Here is a 21,898-nt window from a genome sequence, read left to right on the forward strand (position 1 = left end):
AATTAGCATTTTACAAGTCTGAATCTTTATATTTATAAGTAGTGTATGTTGCACTCTTGTAAGTAAGGTTAAAAAATCATTCAACCACAGAATCTTAAGGAAGATATTACTATAAGTGGAAGTAAATCCTTAGCTTAATCACTGAGAAAGAATTAATAAATTCTAAATCAGGTACTCAGACAATTCCCCAGAATATTTCTGTAGGAAATGTGATTGGTCTTACATCAAAAATAATGTGAAGTGTCAATTAATAAATGAAGTTATAAATTCATTACACAAAGAAAAAGGGTATCATCTTATATTTGATTTTCGAGATACCTCATATTTTCAAATTTAATCTAATGATCTCTAGGAAATATGTCAGTGTCATTATCAAAAATACATTTTTTCCATTAATTTTGCAGCTTTATTTTAGAAAAATCAGCTCAGAAGTAATTTTAATGTTGTTTTACCAAAGAAAAATTTTCCGTTATTAATGAATGACTGTTTTAAATTCATGAAGTCTCAGACTATGATAGTTGATTATTAATGCTTAGTATCAAACAATTATCTTCATATGGTGCTGCTTCAATTATTTCAGGTGAATTGCCCATACTATTCTTCAATGTCTTCATTTTTGTTATCCTCTAAATATTAATTGAAGTAATGAATCCATGGATAGGAATGTAGTAAAATGAAGTTGAATTTTAAAGATACAATTTGAATTATATGAATCAAGAAGCCACAGAAAGTAAACACATTTTAAACGTTAGTCATAAGTTCAAAATAACCATAGATACTTCCCATTCCCAATTCTGTTAATTTAACAGAGATATTTTACATTTGAAACTTATCTGACCTAATTTTATTAACACTCAGCTTTATCTGAGGGCTAATTCCTATTCAGATTCCAATTTACATAGATAAGAAAAAGCCATGAAATTCAAGAAAGATTTAAGGTGCCTGAAGTTTGGAGTTGCATGTTATATACTGCTCCTTCCGTTCCTTCTTCTCAGGCACAAACACTGGCCAATTAGTTCCTGTGTTTTATTTGAGACACCAAATAAGAGCAAAAGGTCAGGAGAGGTCCTGAACACTGACTTAAATTCTGCTTGGAGTTTCAGAATTTAGACTCGGCTTACTATTTGTAACAGAACAGCATTGCATGAAATATTTAATTTTGCAACAAACTAAACTAAAGGATTTTTCCCTGTTGTTTATATGTTTGTTTACGTCCATGAGTGTGACTGCAAACACACACTGCCTATCAAGAGACTGTCAGAATTGTGCTGGAATTCAAGGATGGGTGATTTGCAATTATAGTTTTGCCATCCAAACCATCAGCACTCAGAGGAGCATTCTGAAAACTGTTTAACATACCATCACCAATATCCTTAAGAAGAGATGCAAAGAGTCATGGATGTAAATTTTAGATTTATAATTTCTATATTTGTTTATAAATAATCTTTTATAAAACAAAAGTTTATAAAACAAATTATTAAGGCAAAGTGAATTGTGAAACTTACTGTTGGACATCCAACTGAATTATATGACTTCTTTGAGAATCCAGAGCCTTATAAATGATCAGAATCCTCACAGCCTTGTACAGATAAGGTAACACAGTTCACTGGAAATAAGAGTGTTAGTTGCTTTTGGTAGAAAGTTGCTATGATAGCAAGTTATATTTTTTCCTAGGAAAGGAGGAGTAAAATATGAGTGCCTGAATATTGGCTACAGGAAAAAAATGAGAACTAATATGAATCATAAATTAATTTCTTTCAATAGCCATACAATTTGCAAAATTAGGGCTGTATGATTATAGCTTATCACATCTCAATGTAAGTCAACATCTACATGCATAGACATATATCACAAGGTATTGAATTAAAGAAGTAGAGGAGAATTTTGGGGACAACATTCGATATGGAGAATGACAACAATTATATGTCTGATTTTTTCGTAATCATTTGTTTAATTTGTTTAAAATTTAACCAATACCTAAACCTTCAACAGGCCACTAGAAAATATTCAGAATACATTTTTTCATCCAAGGAATAGAGAAATCAGCCAATTACACTCTACGTAGTCTCCAAGAAATAATACAAATAGTTGTATTGAATTGACTTGAACACTATTGATTGCCCCTGGACTAACTGGACTCATAATTTAGTGAAGAAATAAAGGGAACATACTTATCCTTTACTTAGATGTGACTGAACCACATATTCCGTTTTGAATGTTCTCAAAAGAGGCCAGAGTTCTCTTAAGCATTAGGCAATTAGGAAGTCAGTTTGGGTTGATTTTTTAAATGCATATATATTTATATGTATATATGCATATATACATACATATATCTAATGTTAATGGACTTTGTTATTTTTCATTTATATATATGTTAATAGACTTTAGTTTTCTGGACATTTTAGGTTCACAGTAAAATTTAATGGAAGGTACAGAGATTTCCCTACACCCCCTGCACCGACACACGCATAGCCTCCCTCATTATCAGCATCCCAAGCAGAGTGATACATTTGTTACAAGTGATAAATCTATATTAACACATCATTATCACCTAAAGTTCATAGCTGGGTGATTTTTTTGCTTGGTGAAACTTTTTAAGGCACCAGCAGTTTTTGTCTCCCTCCAATCTCAGTATTTCTCCACTTGGGGGACCCTTAAAAAGATTAGGCCAAATGAATATGGGATGACTACTCGAGTACTGGGAGGATGAACAATAGGAAATTTTATAGACTTTGAGATCAATGATCCCCAGGAAGAATTCTTATCCACAATTTTAATGAAATAGACCACAGCTACTTATTTTTGAAAAAGAGAAAATCCAAATAAAAATGTTTAGTTAATAAATAAATTTTTCTTTCATTAATTTTACTTAAGATGACAATTGCAAAATTATTTCAGTGTAATAACACATTGCCCTTGTTACTTTAAACATGATCTTTAGGAAAAATGCAATGTATGTTGTTTACTGACTTCATGAGGACAGCTCTTCATGCAAAACATAGATTGAATTCTAAATAGAAATCTTTTTTTTTTTTTTTTGAGGAAGATTAGCTCTGAGCTAACTACTGCCAATCCTCCTCTTTTTGCTGAGGAAGACTGGCCCTGAGCTAACAGCCATGCCCATCTTCCTCTACTTTATACATGGGACGCCTACCACAGCATGGCTTTTGCCAAGTGGTGCGATGTCCACACCCGGGATCCAAACCTGCAAAGCCCGGGCTGCTGAGAAGTGGAGCGTACGCACTTAACCACTGTGCAACCCGGCCGGCCCCTAAATAGAAATCTTGATTGGGTACAATACATCAGAAAAGTAAATGGAGGTAGTCAATATAGTGCTTGTGGTGGAACAACAATAGTTTTGCTATTTTATGTGATTTATGTTTATTTTACATTTAAGCAAAAGTAAAGGATATTCGCAACAAAATTATCACGTCAAGTTAATTGAATAAAGCTACCAATTGAGAAAGAAATGCCCTGTTTTTAAATATTCATATATATCACAGTAGGTGCAGGAATCAGACCTGGTTAGTCAGAAGGAGAGTCAAGTACTTTCATCATTAAGAAAACATGACCATGGCAGTCAAGTTTGGTTCTTCCACCCAATGGAAAAAGAAAGGTCAGAAATCTCTAGTTACTCAGCTTAGCCTATTTCCTATGGACTAAATTTACTTTAATATAAAAATCATTGATGAGGAAAATTAAAGTATTTCTTGATCTAATATTCAATGGCTCATGACTAAAGATTAGATTACCATTTAGGTTTTTCCAGGTCAGTAAGATTTTTCTGATGCACTTGATATTATTTTTAGCAGACAGACATCAGAACAAGAATGTGTTGCTGATCTGGGATCCAGTGTGTTTTGTAAAATGTGGATTGATCTCTTTCGGCATGTTTGAAAGCTCGTTTTATTCTAAAGAAAATAGTTTGTTGCCTTTGAAAACTGAATACTTATTTCTGCATTTTCTTAAGTAAAACAGAACAATGGACATATTACTATTTTTAAATACTCATTAAGTGTTATACACGGTCTTTAAAGCATTTAAATTTTCATCGATAACCCATATTTTTGGATTTAATTCCAAAAAAGAACACAAAGTCATTTTATATTAAGCATAGTGAATTTACTATGATTCACATAGATTTCCACTGATTATAAAAATGCATGCTCAGTGAATAAAGATTATTAAAAAAGCACAAGAAGAAAATTGAAAAAACTTACAAGAGCATCACTGAAAGATAACCGCTATTCAATATTTTGCTTTTTACTTAATATCTTTCTCTGTGCACTTCTTTTGAGAGACAACATAGTATTGCATAAATTATTTTAAACACGTCTTTTTCACTTGATGTGGTACCATAAACACTTACTCAAAATCATTAATATTTGGAAAATTTATTTATTTATTTATTCTTTTTTTTTTTTTGAGGAAGATTAGCTCTGAGCTAACATCCGCTGCCAATCTTCCTCTTTTTGCTGAGGAAAGCAGGCCCTGAGCTAACATCCATGCCCATCTTCCTCTACTTTATATGTGGGACGCCCACCATAGCATGGCCCGCCAAGCAGTGCCATGTCCGCACCTGGGATCCAAACCGGCAAACCCTGGGCTGCCAAAGCAGAACATGTGAACTTAACCGCTGCGCCACTGGCTGGCCCCTTTAGAAAATTTATTTTAAATATTAATTTGGAAAATTTTTCCAAATTAATATTACACACAAATTTATTGTTATAGCTTTAACTTCTCTTGTTTAGACCTTTAGTTTGCTTCATAGCAACAGAAGATGTACTTCTTTGGATGTAAACTTTTCTCCACATTTTTTATTACTTTTTTAGGGTATATACTTGATGTTAAACTACTATGAAGACCCGGAATTCTAAAGAATGGTACAAATTTAAAATTATTCTTTAGAAAAGAATGGAAAAATCCTTTTGTACTGTCAAGTATGGCTACACAATCATTTTATGTTGTCATGAGTTTTATTAAAACTTTAGAGTAATTACCTTTAGTTAGTAGGATATCAGGTGATTATACAAGTATGTTGTATATTTGTTTATAAATATAAATACACACATACTCATGCACATCTGTACACATATATATTTCAGATAGATATATTGAAGTATGTATTATTTATGTAATTAAAACTAATATTAAAGGGCAAAGGAGAAAATATTTGCTAATTTCATGTTTGAAAATGGTATTTACAACACTGTTAACACCAACACTTTTGAAAATGTGAAGCAACAAGAACTCTCATTCATTGTTGATGGGAATGCAAAATGGTGCAGCCATTCTAGAAAACCATTTGGCAGTTTCTCACAAAACTAAATACACTCTTATCATGTGATCCTTGGTATTTACCCAACGGAATTGAAAACTTGTGTCCACATAAACACCTGCACATGGATGTTTATAGCAGCTTTATTCATGATTGCCAAAACGGAAGCAATCAAAATGCCCTTCAGTAGGTGATTGGTAAATGAATTGTGGTACCTCCAGACAATTATTTAGACTAAAAAGAAATGAGCTGTCAAGTCATGAAAAGCATGGGGGAAACTTAAATGCATATTACTAAGTGGAAGAAGCCAATCTGAAAAGGGTATATAGCGTATAATTCCAACCATATGACATTCTAGAAAAGACAAAATTATGATGCCAGTAAAAGGACCAGGGATTAGGGAAGAGGGGGAGTGCGTAGATGGAGCACAAAGGGCTAACAGGGTGAAACTGTTCTGTACGAAACTGTAAAGACGGATACATCTCATTATACATTTGCCCAAACCCACAGAATGTACTACACCAAGAGTGAGCCCTAATGTAAACTATGGACTTTGGGTGATAATGATGTGTCATTGCAGGTTGATCAATTGTAACAAATGCGCCACTCTAGTGGAGGATGTTGATGGTCAGGGAGGCTATGCATGTGTGTGGGCAGAGGGTATATGGGAGCTCTGTATTTGCTGTGAACCTAAAACTGCTGTAAAAATAAAACCTATCTAAAATCCTAAAAAAAAAAAAAAAATTAACACAGGATTTAATCGTTGTTTTAATTGCATTTCTTAGGATAGTATTGAAATGGAGGCTATCATCCTATGAATATTGACTGCAGCTGTGACTTATTTTGGCTAATAGAATGCTCAGATTTGAGCAAAGATGGTTAACCAGTCTTGAGTTTAGGTCTTTAGAGATCTTGCTTATATCTCGCTCTTGGTTGGAATTGCTTAAGAATGGCTAGTGTAATGGCTGTGAGGTCACCCACCTGGGCGAGTGATTTTTATCATTCTGGACTTTATCTTCTGTATGTAAAATGAGGGCACTGATCTAACGTCCTTTCCACCTCTATATGTTATACAATCTGTTAAACATATGAACTAACAAGTCTGTATTTTCTATAACATTTTATCCAATGGCTAATTTTTTCAACCCCTCCTTTTCTCCTACAAAATATCCGAACTACAAATGAACTTCATTTTGCACATGCTATGTATAGTTTATGATTTATTTTGTGCCACAGTTTTTGTCATTTATTTCAGTAAAATGAACTACCACTTGGTGCTTGTTTGAACTTGGATAAAATGACTAAATTTTTCTTTATGAAGTCAAGGAAAGAAAATGTACTGCTGGGCTAAGACTAAGCATGAAAGATTTCATCTGAGAGGGACAATTTGTCAGAAAATTATAAGGAGGTACAAACAGAGGGTTATAATGGAAGCAGTCTTGCAACATTAACTATATCATTCACTCTCATAAATTCTGTAATAAATCCACACACACCATACTGAGGGGTGGTGCAGGCTGGATGGTTCTCCAGCAGGCAGGCTCCCCTTGCTGGCATTCCCCTGCAGAGTGGTGGTTGTGCCACAGAAGGCAATGCTCCACCTTGGCTTGCGGTGGGTGCCATGATTCATGGACTAAGGAATTAATCAGGAAAATAGAGATGGCAGCCCAGGAAGGTGGACAAAAGCTGTGATCTGAGATCACTTTCAGAGTGGTTTCTTATCATGGCCAATTAGTCAGTCCTCAGCAAAATATAGTTTAAGCAAGGCAAAAAGTAGACTGGAATCACAGGGATAAAATAGTCTTTATGAAAATCAGTATTCCTTTTATAAACTTGCCCTTAATAAGCATCATTGGTCTATCCCAAATTAAACCTAATGCCCACTTTGCCAAAATAAAAAGTGTGGCCATGTTTGCAACTTACAGAGGAGTTTTCACTGGTCTAGTTACTCACTGACTATGAGACATTTGGTACATTCCTCCATTAAATTAATCACAGTTGAGAATATTGAGGTACCTTTTGTCCAACAAATTCAAAATGTAATTAAAAAGCAGTGATGTCATAGTTATATGTTTAATGGTGTTGTGTGAATGCACTGAAGCATACAGGGAAATAAATCATTTAATGAAGAATATTGAACCAATTTAATTTTAATTAAATTTTGATAACATTAATGCAATGAAATATGGCAGAAAGAGTATGAACTTTAAAATTGTACAACCCATGCTTCTAACCTTGCTCATCAGCGTCACCTTGGGAAGTTTATTTAATTTCCCTAAGCCTCTGTGTCTTCAACTGCCAAAGGGGATATAATATTTACTTTGCAGTGTTGTTGTGAAATTCAATAAGAGCTGGTCTATAAAGCACATGATCTTGCCTAATACAAACTACAGGCTAAATAAATATGAACTCTGGGCATCTTAAACTTTATTCTCATATCTAAAGGTTATAGCCTAAGGGTTATAATTCAGGATGTTAAAAAAATAATTCAAAATACAATATCTCAATCAGATAATAATTTTAAAATTCTGAGTATTGGAGAAACTCGGAACATTTAGGATCAAGAAGAGAAACCGCGCTCTGTCATCTAGTCAATTTTTTTAAGTATTATATTTTTCAAAACGGATCAAAAAGGAGACAGCTCTCTCTGGCAAATGAGCTCCCTCATTCAGACATGCCAGTCTGGTCACTTTCAGCTAATGCAGGTTTTCAAAATAAACAGCCTAGGGTCATCAAAATAACGATGATTTTGATAGCTGAACTGCTCCTCTTAGAAATTTTAGGTAAACCTTATATCTCAACATTTAATTAGACTTTCAAAAAAACTTTATTATCCATCATCCCAAGGAAATAAGACACTTCCTCTGATAAAATTTATCATATAAAATAACTAATTATTAAAAGCTGGTAATGCTTAGAAGTAGGTTTTGTCAGCATATGTAGCCGGCACCAATGGAGTGCTTACCCTGGGACTCTATTTTAAGCACTTTTATAAGAGTTCCCTCACTTAATACTTCCAACATCCCCATGGTCAACACCATGGACCATTCTACAGATGAAGAAACTGGAGTTGGAGAGGTTAAGTAACTAGCACAAGGTCATTCCACTAAGCAGTACTCATGGAGCCAGAATATGAATCAGGCTAGCTGGCTCCAAAGCTTATGCTGTTAACCTTTATGCATATCATTAGGATGAACAAGATTAAAAGCTCTCATTTATTTACTTTTTTACTATCTTTATAAAATAATTTCTCTTATATGTGCAAAACAAACACATAGATGTGGAGACCAGATTGGTGGTTACCAGAGGGGGATGGGGCAAGGGGAGGGTGAAAGGGGTAAAAGGGCACATGTGTACAGTGACAGGTGGCAGCTAGACTTCTGGTGGTGAACATGATGCAGTCTATACAGGAGGTGAAATATAATGATGCACATCTGAAATTTATAAAATGTTATAAACCAATGTGACCTGAACATTTACTATTTATCTATTAACACATATGCATTAAGATCCTTTATGTGTCTAGGACTGTTTTATGCTCAACTTTAATAGAAATGATCAAGTTAATTCACTGTGAAGGTGGAACAGCAGAACGTAAGTAAGAGTAACAATAGCGAACTCTTAGATAGCTATTAGTTTATGCCAGATACTTGCAAAGAATTTACATGATTTTAATTCTTTTGATTTCTACAACAATCTAATGAAATAAACAATAGTACTGCACTCATTTTACAGAGTAGGAAACTGAGCCACAGTTTAAATAACTTGCCCTAGGTGATAAGTAGTAAAACCAGGCTTTGGACCCAAGAGTCTGGTGTCAGAGTCCACACTTTTTACCACTGCTTGATGCATGATGAGAGGTGGTTTTGGCAGTACCAGCAATCCAGGTAAACCTTGGTGTTGACACTAATTTTCTTTGGGAAAATAGCTCACCGGCAGGTAGTAGAAACTCAAGCATTTTCCCTGGTTATATGAATTCATATTATGTTCTTAAATTGTTGCATATACAAAGTAACGCCTGATATGTTGGTGGGGTTTTGATAAGAATGAATGCTTGCTGGAAAGAGCATGAAGTTCAGAATTTTTTAAAAGTCTGATTTTCAGTCCACGTTTTAAAACAACTCAGTGAGAAATGCAAATATTAAAACCCATACTCCTTCTTTTGCTTTTGTGTGCTACTTGAATAAAATGCCTCCCCTTTTCTAACTTCTGTTAGTTCTTTCAGTAACTGGAGATTAGATTATAATTATTGGGGGCTTTTTTGTTTGTCATGTGTATCTATTTTTTTTTAATCAAAGTAAATTCAGAAAATCACAAATATTCTAAACATGAGACCAAGTCGAGTCAACAAATTTCTCTAGAAAATCTTAAGATTCCATTGATTTCAATTGTTAAATGGAGAGGTATTTGGAAAGTTGTGTGTGATTGTGGTGGAAAGGCTGAAGATCCATGCAGAGGATGCCCTTCTAAGAGAGGCTCGAAGTCAGGAAATACAATTACTTTCTTTCTGGCTTGAAAGTCAGGTTACTTTTTCTAGAGGGATTATCAACAAGTGATAGCACAGAGGATCTGGGGTTTAATTTACAAGCAATTGCCAGCCTATGATACCTCTTAATTACTAATAGATCTTGTCTCAAAGAAAATGAAGCAGGATAGTGTAAACAAAGAGCATTTTTACATAATATCCAAGATATTTTTCTTTCTTTTTCATGGAAAAGAAAAGACTGGGATTTTCCATAGTTATTACTGAGGGAGTCAGTCAGAGCTAGTAACTAGAGCTTCAAAGAACTGTACTTTCACTGAAAAACTATCTTACCTAAAAGCTTTGAGATTCTGGGAGAAAGTGTGCTATGCTTGTCTTCCTGTCAGGGGAAGCTGGTCACCCTGGCTGAAAGATGTGAAAGGACTTGAGGAAGGCCATTCTGTTAATGGGAGAGAGTAAGCTTCAACTAAAACAAAAGCCCATGACATAAAAACGGAAACCAATGGGAATCCAAAGCAGTTTTACAGAGAGAACAAGTGGAAAAATTAAGACGTCAAATTTGAGGCTCCCTCTACTGAAAGTGAATGTAGACCTTTTAAAATTATAAATAGTCAACCAAAAATAGTGTATCATGTACTATGTGCCTGGCCAAGATATCAAGATAAATAAGATAGTTTCTGCTCCTTGAGGAATTTCCACACTATTGAGATGGAGGGAAAATTGGTGGAGAAGAGTATATATTTAGACGAACCATAATTATATACCTAATACAGCATAGTATGTCCTATCACAAAGATAAGACGTGAATAAAAATAGATATAGAAATAAATCTGTTAGAAAAGGCACCCAAACAAAGAGGCAAACAAACAAACCAATAAATAAGGAAGATCATGAGATAGTTGCCACTCAGATTTGTGGCTTCAGAGGTAGAAAGACAGTTTAGCTGGCAACTCTCTGTTAAGACTTAAGGACAACAGGGGCCTGCCCAGTGGTGCAGCTGTTAAGTTCACATGTTCCGCTTCTCTGCGGCCTGAGGTTCACTGGTTTGGATTCCAGGTGTGGACATGGCACCGCTTGGCAAGCCATGCTATGGTAGGCGTCCCACATATAAAGTAGAGGAAGATGGGCACAGATGTTAGCTCTGGGCCAATCTTCCTCAGCAAAAAGAGAAGGATTTGCAGTAGTTAGCTCAGGGCTAATCTTCCTCAAAAAAAAAAAAAGAGTTAAGGACAACAAAAGAAACCCTTATAGGTTGCTGGTAGTGAGACAAATTGATTCAATCACTTTGGGAAAAAAATTGATATTAAAAGCCAATATTCCTAGACATACACTCTAGATTCTAGAACCTAGAGAAACACTTGTACACGTGCAACTACAATTATTAATATACAAGAATGTTCATAAGATCATTATTTGTGAGAGCAAATTAAACAACAACAACAAAAATACATTGGAAACAACTCAGAAGGAGAATTGATAAATAAATCAGGTATGTTCATTCAATGAAATTTTCAGCAGTAAATAAATAAATTGCCGCTACACACATTTAACAGGGGTAAATCTCAAAAACATATTGTTGAACTGAAAACAATATACTGTTTGAGTTTTATACACACATACACACACATGAAACTAAAAGCAAGAAAAACATTCAGGACTGTGATTCTTGCTAAATAGAGTTAGGAGATACCGGTAAAATTTATTTTTCCAGCTGGGTGATGGTGACACAAGTGTTCATTTTATTATTTATTCATATTCTTATTATTTATGCCTTAAATATATATTATATGCATATTCTTTTGGAGGATACAATATTTCATGATAAATAAGTGAAAGTGTTAATAATGGCAACTGTCTGTGCTACTGCTATGGGTAACAAAGACTGCCCCTGCCTCTCTGGAATGTGTTAGGTCTTAAATGTAGGGACTGCTTAGAATTATTAAACTTGGTGTTCAGAAAACAAAACTAATTATTCAATGTAAAAGTTAATAAATACCCCTGCATATACCAGAGAACTATCTCATGTGCTTATGAGGTCTTAAAGAGCAATAGAGGGATATGAAATAACCAGTACTCTTTGTATCAATTCTTCTCAGCTCAAGGCAAGCCTTTGGAAGAACACAAATCATAGTGAAGTGAAGAGTTAGCTGGCTTTCAATGTAGGTAATGTAAAAAATGGATATTTATTCCACAAATGCTTATTAAGGGCTAGTTATCTGACAGGTACTGTCCTCTGCCTTGAGAATACAGTAGTGAAAAAAGGGTCAAAATCCCTGGGTTTCCTGGAGCTTAGTTCTATCTGTGGGGAGGGCAGACAGACAATAAAAGAATCATATAAAGAGAAAGTGTTTTCAATGAACATACTAACGAGAGGAAAAAGAAACAAGTAAAAATCAACAAAACGTAGTTATTTCATATTTAAGCTTCACAGATATTGGAACATATCCTTAGATTCTGGGTAAGAAATAAAATGCATTTGTGATGAGAACACAGCTTTGATAAGTATAAGAACTGGCTGGATACATGTAGATGGAAAAGTTCATTCAAAGTCATGATTCTATTAGAAAGTGAAATGAAGAAAACTGTGGGAGTAACAAGTTTTTGGATAGACACGCTAACAAATGATAACATATTGCAAATGTACGTTAGTGATTTTAGTTAGATTGATAGTGTCTATGAATAATATGTAACTGGGTTAATGCTGAAGGTAAAAAATAGTCACAAGAGTGAGATGGAAATATATGATACTTCACTTACCAAGGTATTAGAATGAGCCTAAGACTTAAGACTCTGCAAATGTATATTATTTCCCATTCTCCAGAAAATTAACTTAAAAATATTTTAACTTTGAGAAAGTTAGAAAGCAGAAAACTGAATATAGTAATATATGTACTCTCAACTTTAGAAAGCTGCACTAAAAGAAAAGAAAATATGATGAAATATATCAAGGAGTCTATGGCCTATAGCTACACACAGAAAGATTTCCTAAAGGGGTTGGTAGTCTTGTAAACTTATAATTGTAATTATGTAATATAGATAATATTTAAAACGAAGAAAAGCAAGTGGCAACTAAAGAAATCAAAGTGATTGCATAAGAATCTCTCTTACATATTCCGATTTTAGACATTAAAAGAAAATATGATCAAGGGTATATATATCCTTGATGTGTATATGTGTATAACTGTATATGTACATATAATGTGTATATGCGTGTGTATATATAAAAGAACATATTGTGGTCTTGACAAATTAATTAATAAATTCATGTCCGATTGAAATAACGGAACTAGGATCCCATGATTGAAGCTATATAGTGGGAAATTGCACAAACATGAATATACTAAATAACAATAGAACTATCCAGTGATTTAATGGGATAGTCTGCTTATCAACCAAATGGAGATTTAAGCAGATGCCGAGGGACCAAATGAAGAGAATATTGCAGACTGACCAATAGCAATATGTGGATCATTGAACTAAATATTTCCCAGTTCCTTTTCAATCCTAAAAGACTATTTTATTCAGTCCTACTTCTTGTAGGATTTCCTTTCAAGCAACATTCATCCCACTGATCATACGAATCTCTAAGACTTTTTTTCCCCCAATTTGTTCAATTAATTGATTGTTTCAATTATTACCCACCTCTGGGTATTCTTGACTTCTCAGCCACAACATTCATGACTTTCCTCTCCCTCTTTGCTTAATAATTGGCACTTACATTTCCATTCTTTCTTTTGCTGGCTAGTTAACATACCTAATAGAACTAAGTTGCCATTGGATGCCACCCACATTTACTTGGTACTTTGGTGATTAAAATAAATACTTAATTACTGTATTAATTTTCAATTTTCAAATGTAGACCTAGTTTATCTAGAACCAAGAAAAGAATATTGTCTCAGCAGAGTGCCTGGATTTGATAGATCTACTAGACGAATCCTTCTCTATTGAACCACGAAGATATTTTACGAACCAACCAACAAGAAGAAGTAATTGGGTTGCACTGATCTTGGAAGAATGAAGTTCCAAAATTTCTCTCTTCAACTCATTCCTAGATTTATCAACTCACATCGCCAGGAAATTATCGTTTATATCTATCCTAAGTCTTTCATTCTGCAGTATAAACTCATTTCCTTTTTCTTGATTCTCTGCAACCAGGTATCTCAATAGCAAAGTAATTTTATTTTCCACAAAATGAGAAACAGAATAAGGTCGTATCAACCATACAGATCATGTAATATTGGTCAGAATGATAGACTCCAAGAAGCATCATAAAATAGGTTGGCAGCTACACTTGTGCTGAAAACACATTATTTTGATAATAATGTGCCCAGTTTGCTCAAATAAAAGATGTTAACAACCACATATTTCCATGTATTTGATGGCAACAGTTATAATGAAAGTGAAATACATTTTGTACAGATCAATAATACCCCACTAACAATTTACACATCATTTGCTACTTCTTACTACAGTATGGCAAGTGATTTGGGTATTCGCTGCAGAAGACTGATACAATCATAATGTACTAGTGAAAACATGAAATTGATTTTTTTTACTGCTCTAAAATAAGAGGATTCCAAATTATTTCACAATTTTCAAGTACATACAACTTAATCTGATGTGTAGTATTCCGGACTGCTAAAGTCTGCAACCAGTTAAGTAATTCAGAAGTTCTCTAACAAGTATGAACTAAGACAGAGTATGTTACCTTACAAAGGTTATCTTGATACAATAATTGCAACTTCATCTTTCCATTTCAACTACAGACAACTACAACTAAATTTCAACTACATACAAATAGCTTACATGGCTGAACAAAGGAGAACCTTCTATTTTAATTATAAAAAAGTAAAATTGTGGTTAAAATAAAAAAGATATGGTAAAAATAAAAACAAATAAATACCAAGACTCCTATGGACTCTTTTTCATTATCCCCAAGAATATGTTGACATTTACATGTTGACCAGCTGAGGTTCAAATTAAATAGCTCCATAGGTGACAGAAACCCTGAGGGCTGTGTGGATCTTGAGGACAAAGGTGATTGTTTCAGTTATTTCCCTTGAATGCCTTATCCAGACTTGGCCTCGGCATGGGGCAAGGTATTGGGAGCCTGATGCATGCAGGCACGTAATTATGCATTTGCCTATTTTCTTAATTAATTTAAATATGCTTGAGAAGCTTACATTGCTTGAATTGAAAATTCCCGTGGCCTGGTCACTGGATAGAATCAAGGCTCCCTAAAGTGAGACAGTTGATCACATCTTTCATGAATGTTGAAACATGCCTTTTGGTAAAAGAAACTGAAGTCTCAAAATTTTAAAAGTTGGAGAAAATTCTACTCTTTATCTCTTTTTTAAAATGTTTTCTTTTTTTAGTTAAGAAAAATGAGGTTGAAAAAGTTGCTGGCAGCAACTGCTAGTTTGGCTGAAAGGACAACATAAAAGAATCTGTAGGGGTATATACGTTACCCCTACTACATGATCAATGAATCATTAATAGAGCCCAGATATTAATCTAGGAAGGTAGGAGCAGAGCTCAGAAGAACAGAAAGACTAGGGTGGAATTAGTGACATTCAGGCCAAAATATTCCCAAGTGTTTGTGGGGTTGGGGGGCTGGGGGAACTGAGCCAACTCTTGGGACAAAGCAATGGTTCAGGTGTATTACCAGTCTCATCAAGCAATAATTTGCTTGCTGGCCCCCAACTCCCCCTCTGGCCATCCACATACTCACAGGCGTTGATCAGGGACCCTGAGCATGTATCCCTCTCTAGGCTGCACTATTTTCTCTAACCCTGGAGTATACTGAGCTCTGCCCATCTTTTCTTCATCTTTCATTTCTCTTTTGATAAATACCCTTAAAAATTTGCACTGTATAGGAAAAACATGGAACCCTTGCTCAGCTCATTTTTCTCCACGAGCATATGCTGTTTTATCCTCATTTGCACGGTTATGGCTTTTCCTCTCTGGAAGGTTAAGCCACCTGCCCTCCCTGCCTCCTTCTGCACGCAACTGTGGTACCCTACACTATGGACAGATGCTGGGCTTATTTTCCCTTTTGAGATTCTATTTCGAGTTAGAATTAGATGCTAGTGAATCAGAAAAAAACTACTCTTGCTAAATCAATACACAGCAGAGTTGTTTCTTGTTTTTTTTTAAAGCAGCCTACTATAGGAAGATCAGTGCCATTAAATACCCAGCTTTACACTCGCCCCGGAGGATGCCAAGTTCTAAAGAATAACAGCTGTCTGGTGAGCAAGTGAAAGATACCTGTGTAAATGTGAAGCTATCTGAGGTCTCTAAGCAAAGGCAGAATGTTTTAAAGGCAGAGTAGACGAGTTTAAGAATTTAGCCAGAAATATAAAATGAGTTGAACTAGACCTTGCTGAAGCAGCGAATTTTTCCCAGGTAAGTCATACTCAGAAGTTTATTGTACACATTCAATAAACAGAAGGAAAATTTATCCGTGAATTATACAATTATTTTGCTACTAATTTTTATAAAATTAAAAATTTTATAAAATTTTTATAAAAGAGTGATTTAATTTCTGGTTTATCTTGTATTTACCATGTTCGTGCTCCAAAAGAATAAGATCACCATCTGATAGCAATTATAGGCATTGGTCCATGCTGCCCAGGAGAAAGTTCAGGATTTAGATTCGATCATGCAGTATGTTACATAGGAAGCAGATATAGAGAAATATAAATGTGAATACTCTATACAAAGTATTTCAAAGGTATTTCTGATTTATAATATTAATTTTAATGTGAAATGCCATCTCTAAAAACTGACTCATTTCTTAGAATCCCAGGGCTGGCAAGCAATAATTCGTGCTTGGTGGTTTAACGTCTTCTAACATTCTAATAAATCAATGTGGTATGCTGTCTCATGCTCTAAATTTCCCACACTTAATTGGTAGTAATATCATATGTGTATCATGGATAAACATATTGAATAGAATCTTAAAATAATATATGACAGTCTTTGGAATTTAAAGACACCTTCTTAAGATTGAGATTAATAACTTTCAATTAACAAAATAAAAATAACAGAGCTGTCTCATCTTTGAACCGAAAGCAATGGATGTAAAATCATGGCAGTACTTACCACAGTGAAATTCATAACTTTCAATATCCATATTGTCATGGCTAAGTTAACTATCATGGTAACCAACAGCAGAAGGACAAAGAAGTATAAGCACCTCTTTCGCCATCCATAAATGCCCACCGGGTACAGTTGTGCATTCTCAGCCCTCGGCAGGTTATTCTGTTGTGTTGCTAGTATGTATTGTTCTCGTGTCATCTGGGGAAAAAAAAAAAAAGAAGTATTTAAAAATAAAACTAATCTTTTTTTAGTCGAAAGACACAACATACCTAAGACTAATGGGTAGTGAGTGCTCAAATAATTGTTGCTGTGCAATTAAAATTAATTATTAGTTAATTTGTTTAAAAGGTTACAAAACTTCTCTAATCATGGTCATCAATGTTACTTTTTTGAGCTATTTAACTGATTGTTGTATCTATAAGATGCAGATTTTTTCCGGTCAGATTTGCCCCATCCCAACAGTTTCTCTCAGGGGTCTCTTGAAGACTATCAGCTCTACTTCCGGATACCTGTAACCCAATGGCTGTGCACACATCCAAGCCACTCTTGGAACAGGCTTTACCTGGCCTTGTGGGTAGACAGAGACCAACTGTATCACAAGATTTTTCTGTGCCTTTATCTAAAAAGGCAGGATGTAAGTTGCTGAGCATATATGTTTTTGTAAAATTTCATTGCATTTGCAGGAACTTATGAAAAGAAAATACGCTTTTATTTAGAATTATATAGATGTAGATATTTAATTAAAGCATTAATTTAGAAGTTTGTTGGTTATTTTAGTTGTATTTCAATGGGTTATCAGAAAAAAATTGGTTTTTAAATAAGCACAACAATAGACTATACTATCTTATAATATAATGATATAAGCATAAATCTGTCAGCAGAACAGAAATAATGTTGAATAAATACCACAATAAAAACAACATTAATAAAGAATTAAAATTACCTAAGTAATATAAAATATAGGTAATATGAAATATGCAATATAAAATTATTAAGTTATGGTGTTCATTGACCTAATCCTACTCTAAAAAATATGTTGAACTATACATTGAGAAATGCAAAAAAAAAGTTCTTATTTGGCTTTTTCCCACTTTTTAAATTTTAGAGCTAGAACTTTAAATTGTATTAATGCACTTTTAAATATTATGTTTTCAATTTTTTATGATTAAAACATATTATGCTTTATATAATAAAAATAATTTAAGTTGTCATAATTTTAAATAAATTAAAAGTGCTAATAATAATAGATGATATGAGCAAATTCTTTCACAATATAAAGTTTTACCTCTTTATTTATTATCATTATTACTACATAAGTTAGTATTTAACATTATCTTGGAACTCTCCATAATGCTTTAATCCTTAATTAGATAGCAATTTGGAAGAGAGATGTGTAACCTATTAACTGCTATGTGACATAAGTATTATAACAGGTGCCACGGGAATTTACTTTGCCTAAGGATTTTGGTGGAGATTTTATGGTTCTGACGGTGGTTATGATTACAAAGTAGAAAATATATGTAAGAAGAGGATGAAAGGAGTTTTAGGGATCATCACAATTGAAGGCAAGAACATGGAAGAGCCTGAGAGGAGGAAGAACATGGATGCGGAGGGAGCGCAGGGAGTGCAGAAGCCTGAATATGCTAACAGGTGAGTAGGACACGGTCCCTTGTAGAGCTGGTCTCTGAAAGTCACCAGTCAAATCCTCTGACTATTCCCAGCGTGCTTTGCCTTTAATCTCATATTAAAGCAAACAGTTTCCCTAGAATATTCTATTTCTGCTAATTCTATTTAAACATGGAGGGGAGATCAATGTGCCTTAGAAAAGAAATGAGAATAAGTCTCTGAAACAAAACAAATACAAATTACAAAGCACAATACAAATGATCTTTCAGCAAGAACATTTAATTTTTTTCTTTCTGGAAAATCAAAATAATCAGTAAATAATCACATGTCTCTAACAATTTTGAAGAACAAATCAGATAACAAAAGACCAAGAAAAAAGGTTGTCAAGAAAATATGAAAAAAAATTATTTAATTAAAGCTATGTTTATCAGCTTAAGAAATTCAAGTGTTTTCTTAAATAAAAATGAGTTTAACATTATTACTATATACTTTCTTCATCACAAGATGCTTTAGAATATCCAAGCTTCAAAAAGACAACAAGGTTAGAATTTTCTTTAAAACGTTCCTATTTTCTTAAAACTCACAGATCTGAGTGTTTTTCAAGATCTTTTCACAGGTGTTACAGGACATAGTAGCACCCGCAGAGAAGAACAACATACAACTCTAAGGGATTAAGCAAATGGATCATAAATTTGAAACTTCTACAACTTTTGCCTAAAATGCTAAATGTTGATCTGTTTCCATGTATTAAAAATGTTTGGAAATATCTGGGTTCTCCTGGCATTATGAGAATTTTATAAATAAAATAGAAAACTGTTTCACTAAGCACTTATTGTCATTCTGAAGGAATCTATCAAATAAATGTACGCTTGGAGAGAGATTTATTTTCTCAGAACACCTAAGGAGATTTCCTGAAAGAGAGAGAAATGATCAGGATTTCCTGAGAGAAAACGTCAGTGTACTGGGATGTCTCTCTGACTTAGTCCTCTCTACCTTCCTCCACAATATAAATTCAACATCATCAAAATCATTTCTTTGCAATTCTTTTGTTTTTCAAGCTTGTGTACACTCGTGCTGTCTCCTTAAAGTAATTAGGACCTTCTTCATTTTAGTTTTGCAATTCTGTCATACCATATTTCATGTCTACAAACCATTCATTAGAAAGAAATAAGGTCTAAAACCCAGCTTTTCTTAGTTAATATCAACGAAATCTTCAGCCTTCTTAGATCAAGATGGTTTTCAGCATTCGCATTAAGGTAAATGCATTTATTTGCATGCCTCTGTAATTCAGGGAAAGACTGGTTTAAATTTGGACTTTATACTTCTTTTACGAAGAAACATACTTTTGAAATAATGTGAATAAAATTTCCAGCAAGATGTAATAAGGTTAAAAAAAAGATGCATGGACAAGTAGAATTAGAAATTGTGAAGTTTTCAACATTTTTCTCCAAAAGGATGGAAAATCTGGTTTTCAGAAAGAGTTATTCTGTTCAGTAAATTTAATAACCCAGCGTATCAAGACTGGAAGAGAATGAATTAATCTGGAATGACCTAAACACGGTTCATCACTCATAATCTAGCTCTGGTGAATACTGCTGAAGTCTACTGAGCTAGAGAGAATGGGAGAGAAATTAACTAGAGTATCAGAGACCATCTGTTATTACTCCCTTGCCTCACAGAAGGGGACAATGGTACAAAATAATAAGGCCAAGGGAAAGTACCAACTATTCCAATCTAGGTAGCATCCATTATTTACATGTTTTCATATAAATAGTCAGAGTGGGGCATAGTTACTGAGACTCTAGGCAGAAGTGAATCTTTATTTGATAAAATATGTATTTAGTGAAAAATAAAGTGCAGGTAGAGCTCAAGATTGCTGCAGCCATGAATTTCACATATTTGGGGAAAACACAATTAAGAAATAGAAAAATGTATCAAATAGTAACATACTCTGAACATGATAAATACAATAACATGATAGACACATTGTATAAGCAATATAATATTAAATAGTGACAGACACTATGAAGATACTAGGCATTGCAATATAATGGGGGGTCACTTTAAAAGTGGCAGAAAGAGGATGCCTTGCAAAGGAAGTGACACCTGAGATGAAACTTAAACGATGAGAATCTTCTATAGATTAAAAGAGATGTTTGAGCATTTGACACTCTAATTAAAGTGGGCTAAATAGAAAATGAGAAATGAGGAAATGGAGAAAGTGAGTACAGACAATTTATTGTGAGGTCAAGAAGAGCAGAGAAATGGAATTCAGACGAGAGTATGGATCTAGTGTTGGAGTATTGAATCAGGGGTGAGTGCAAGTCTATATGAAAGACGTAAGATGGAGAATGAAAGAAATGAGGACACTTAACATGGGGTCAATAGTTGAGGTGACAAAGCTGGGATCCAGAGATGAGTTACACATTCTCAGTGAGGTGGTGATCAAGGAGCTAGCCACAATGACACAAGGTCAACCAGGCAGCTGGGCCCCACAAAGTGGGGACAACACATTCTAATTATCACAATCCAATGAGAATAGTTCTTGGTTTTATGCACTGGTATTATGACTCACATTAGCATATGCAAAACCGAAAGTAGCTGCACTTTGGTTAAAGTTTGGAGCTGCCAGGCTTGGGGACATGTAGCACCAAGACTCGCCTCCTCCAGCACGCTTCTTCAGAGGCTCCATTACCACAAACCTACTTTATTTGGATTTCAATGTATGAGACCCAGAACACTAGCATGTATAAGTGCCATCTTGTCTTTTCTGACCCTGATAATCTTTTCCCTCCTTCAATGAGGTCTTATTATTTATTTTCTAAAATTGAGAATGGAGAAAAGAGAGCACATGTCAATATAGTTAGATGCGGCATCTTTCTGGATAGACAGGAAAGGCTAAAGAAAATGCAGCTCTGCTAATATTTGTGAGAATAGAGGAAGGAAAGAAGAGGTTTAGGGAGATTACAATGCATAAGATAATTGTTTTAAATTGTTGCTGACTAAATTAAAGGTAAAAATAAAAGCTATTAATGAATGACCTGTATGATGTTTTGCAAGGTAGAAATACTACCTGAAGAGATGACCAATTGTTGCCAAGTGTTTCTATTCTCATGGCTCTAAGAGGGAGGGGGTTTGAACCATTGAAAAATGGCAGTAAGACCTAGAAAGTTTGGAAGTGAGTTGCGGAACGTAGTTTTTGAAATCTGAGTTTTACCAAGAATAGAAAAAGGACTCTAGAACTTTGTACAAAGCTTGAGGACATTAGAAAGTTAGTTCAAGTGCAAGTTTTAGAACCTATTACCTCCAGTCCAGATTTTACCACAAAATTGCAAATATGACAACAAAGCTGTAAAGAGAATCCAATGTTGTATTGGAAGTGATATAAATGGTATAATTGTTTTTTAAAT

At 34.2% G+C, this 21,898-nt stretch overlaps 1 protein-coding gene across 1 annotated transcript in view; it reads right to left on the reverse strand.

Annotated features, from left to right (window-relative positions):
- Positions 1-17,060, reverse strand: part of SGCZ (sarcoglycan zeta) — a 430,925-nt gene extending 413,865 nt beyond the window's left edge. The window contains exon 1 of the mRNA XM_046648788.1: positions 16,866-17,060. Within this exon, the coding sequence (XP_046504744.1) occupies positions 16,866-17,060 (195 nt within the window). The remainder of the gene's footprint in view (positions 1-16,865) is intronic.
- Positions 17,061-21,898: the final 4,838 nt, after the last annotated feature.

This window comes from Equus quagga, chromosome 22, assembly GCF_021613505.1.
Source record: "Equus quagga isolate Etosha38 chromosome 22, UCLA_HA_Equagga_1.0, whole genome shotgun sequence".
In the NCBI taxonomy this organism is placed as follows: Eukaryota; Metazoa; Chordata; class Mammalia; order Perissodactyla; family Equidae; genus Equus; species Equus quagga.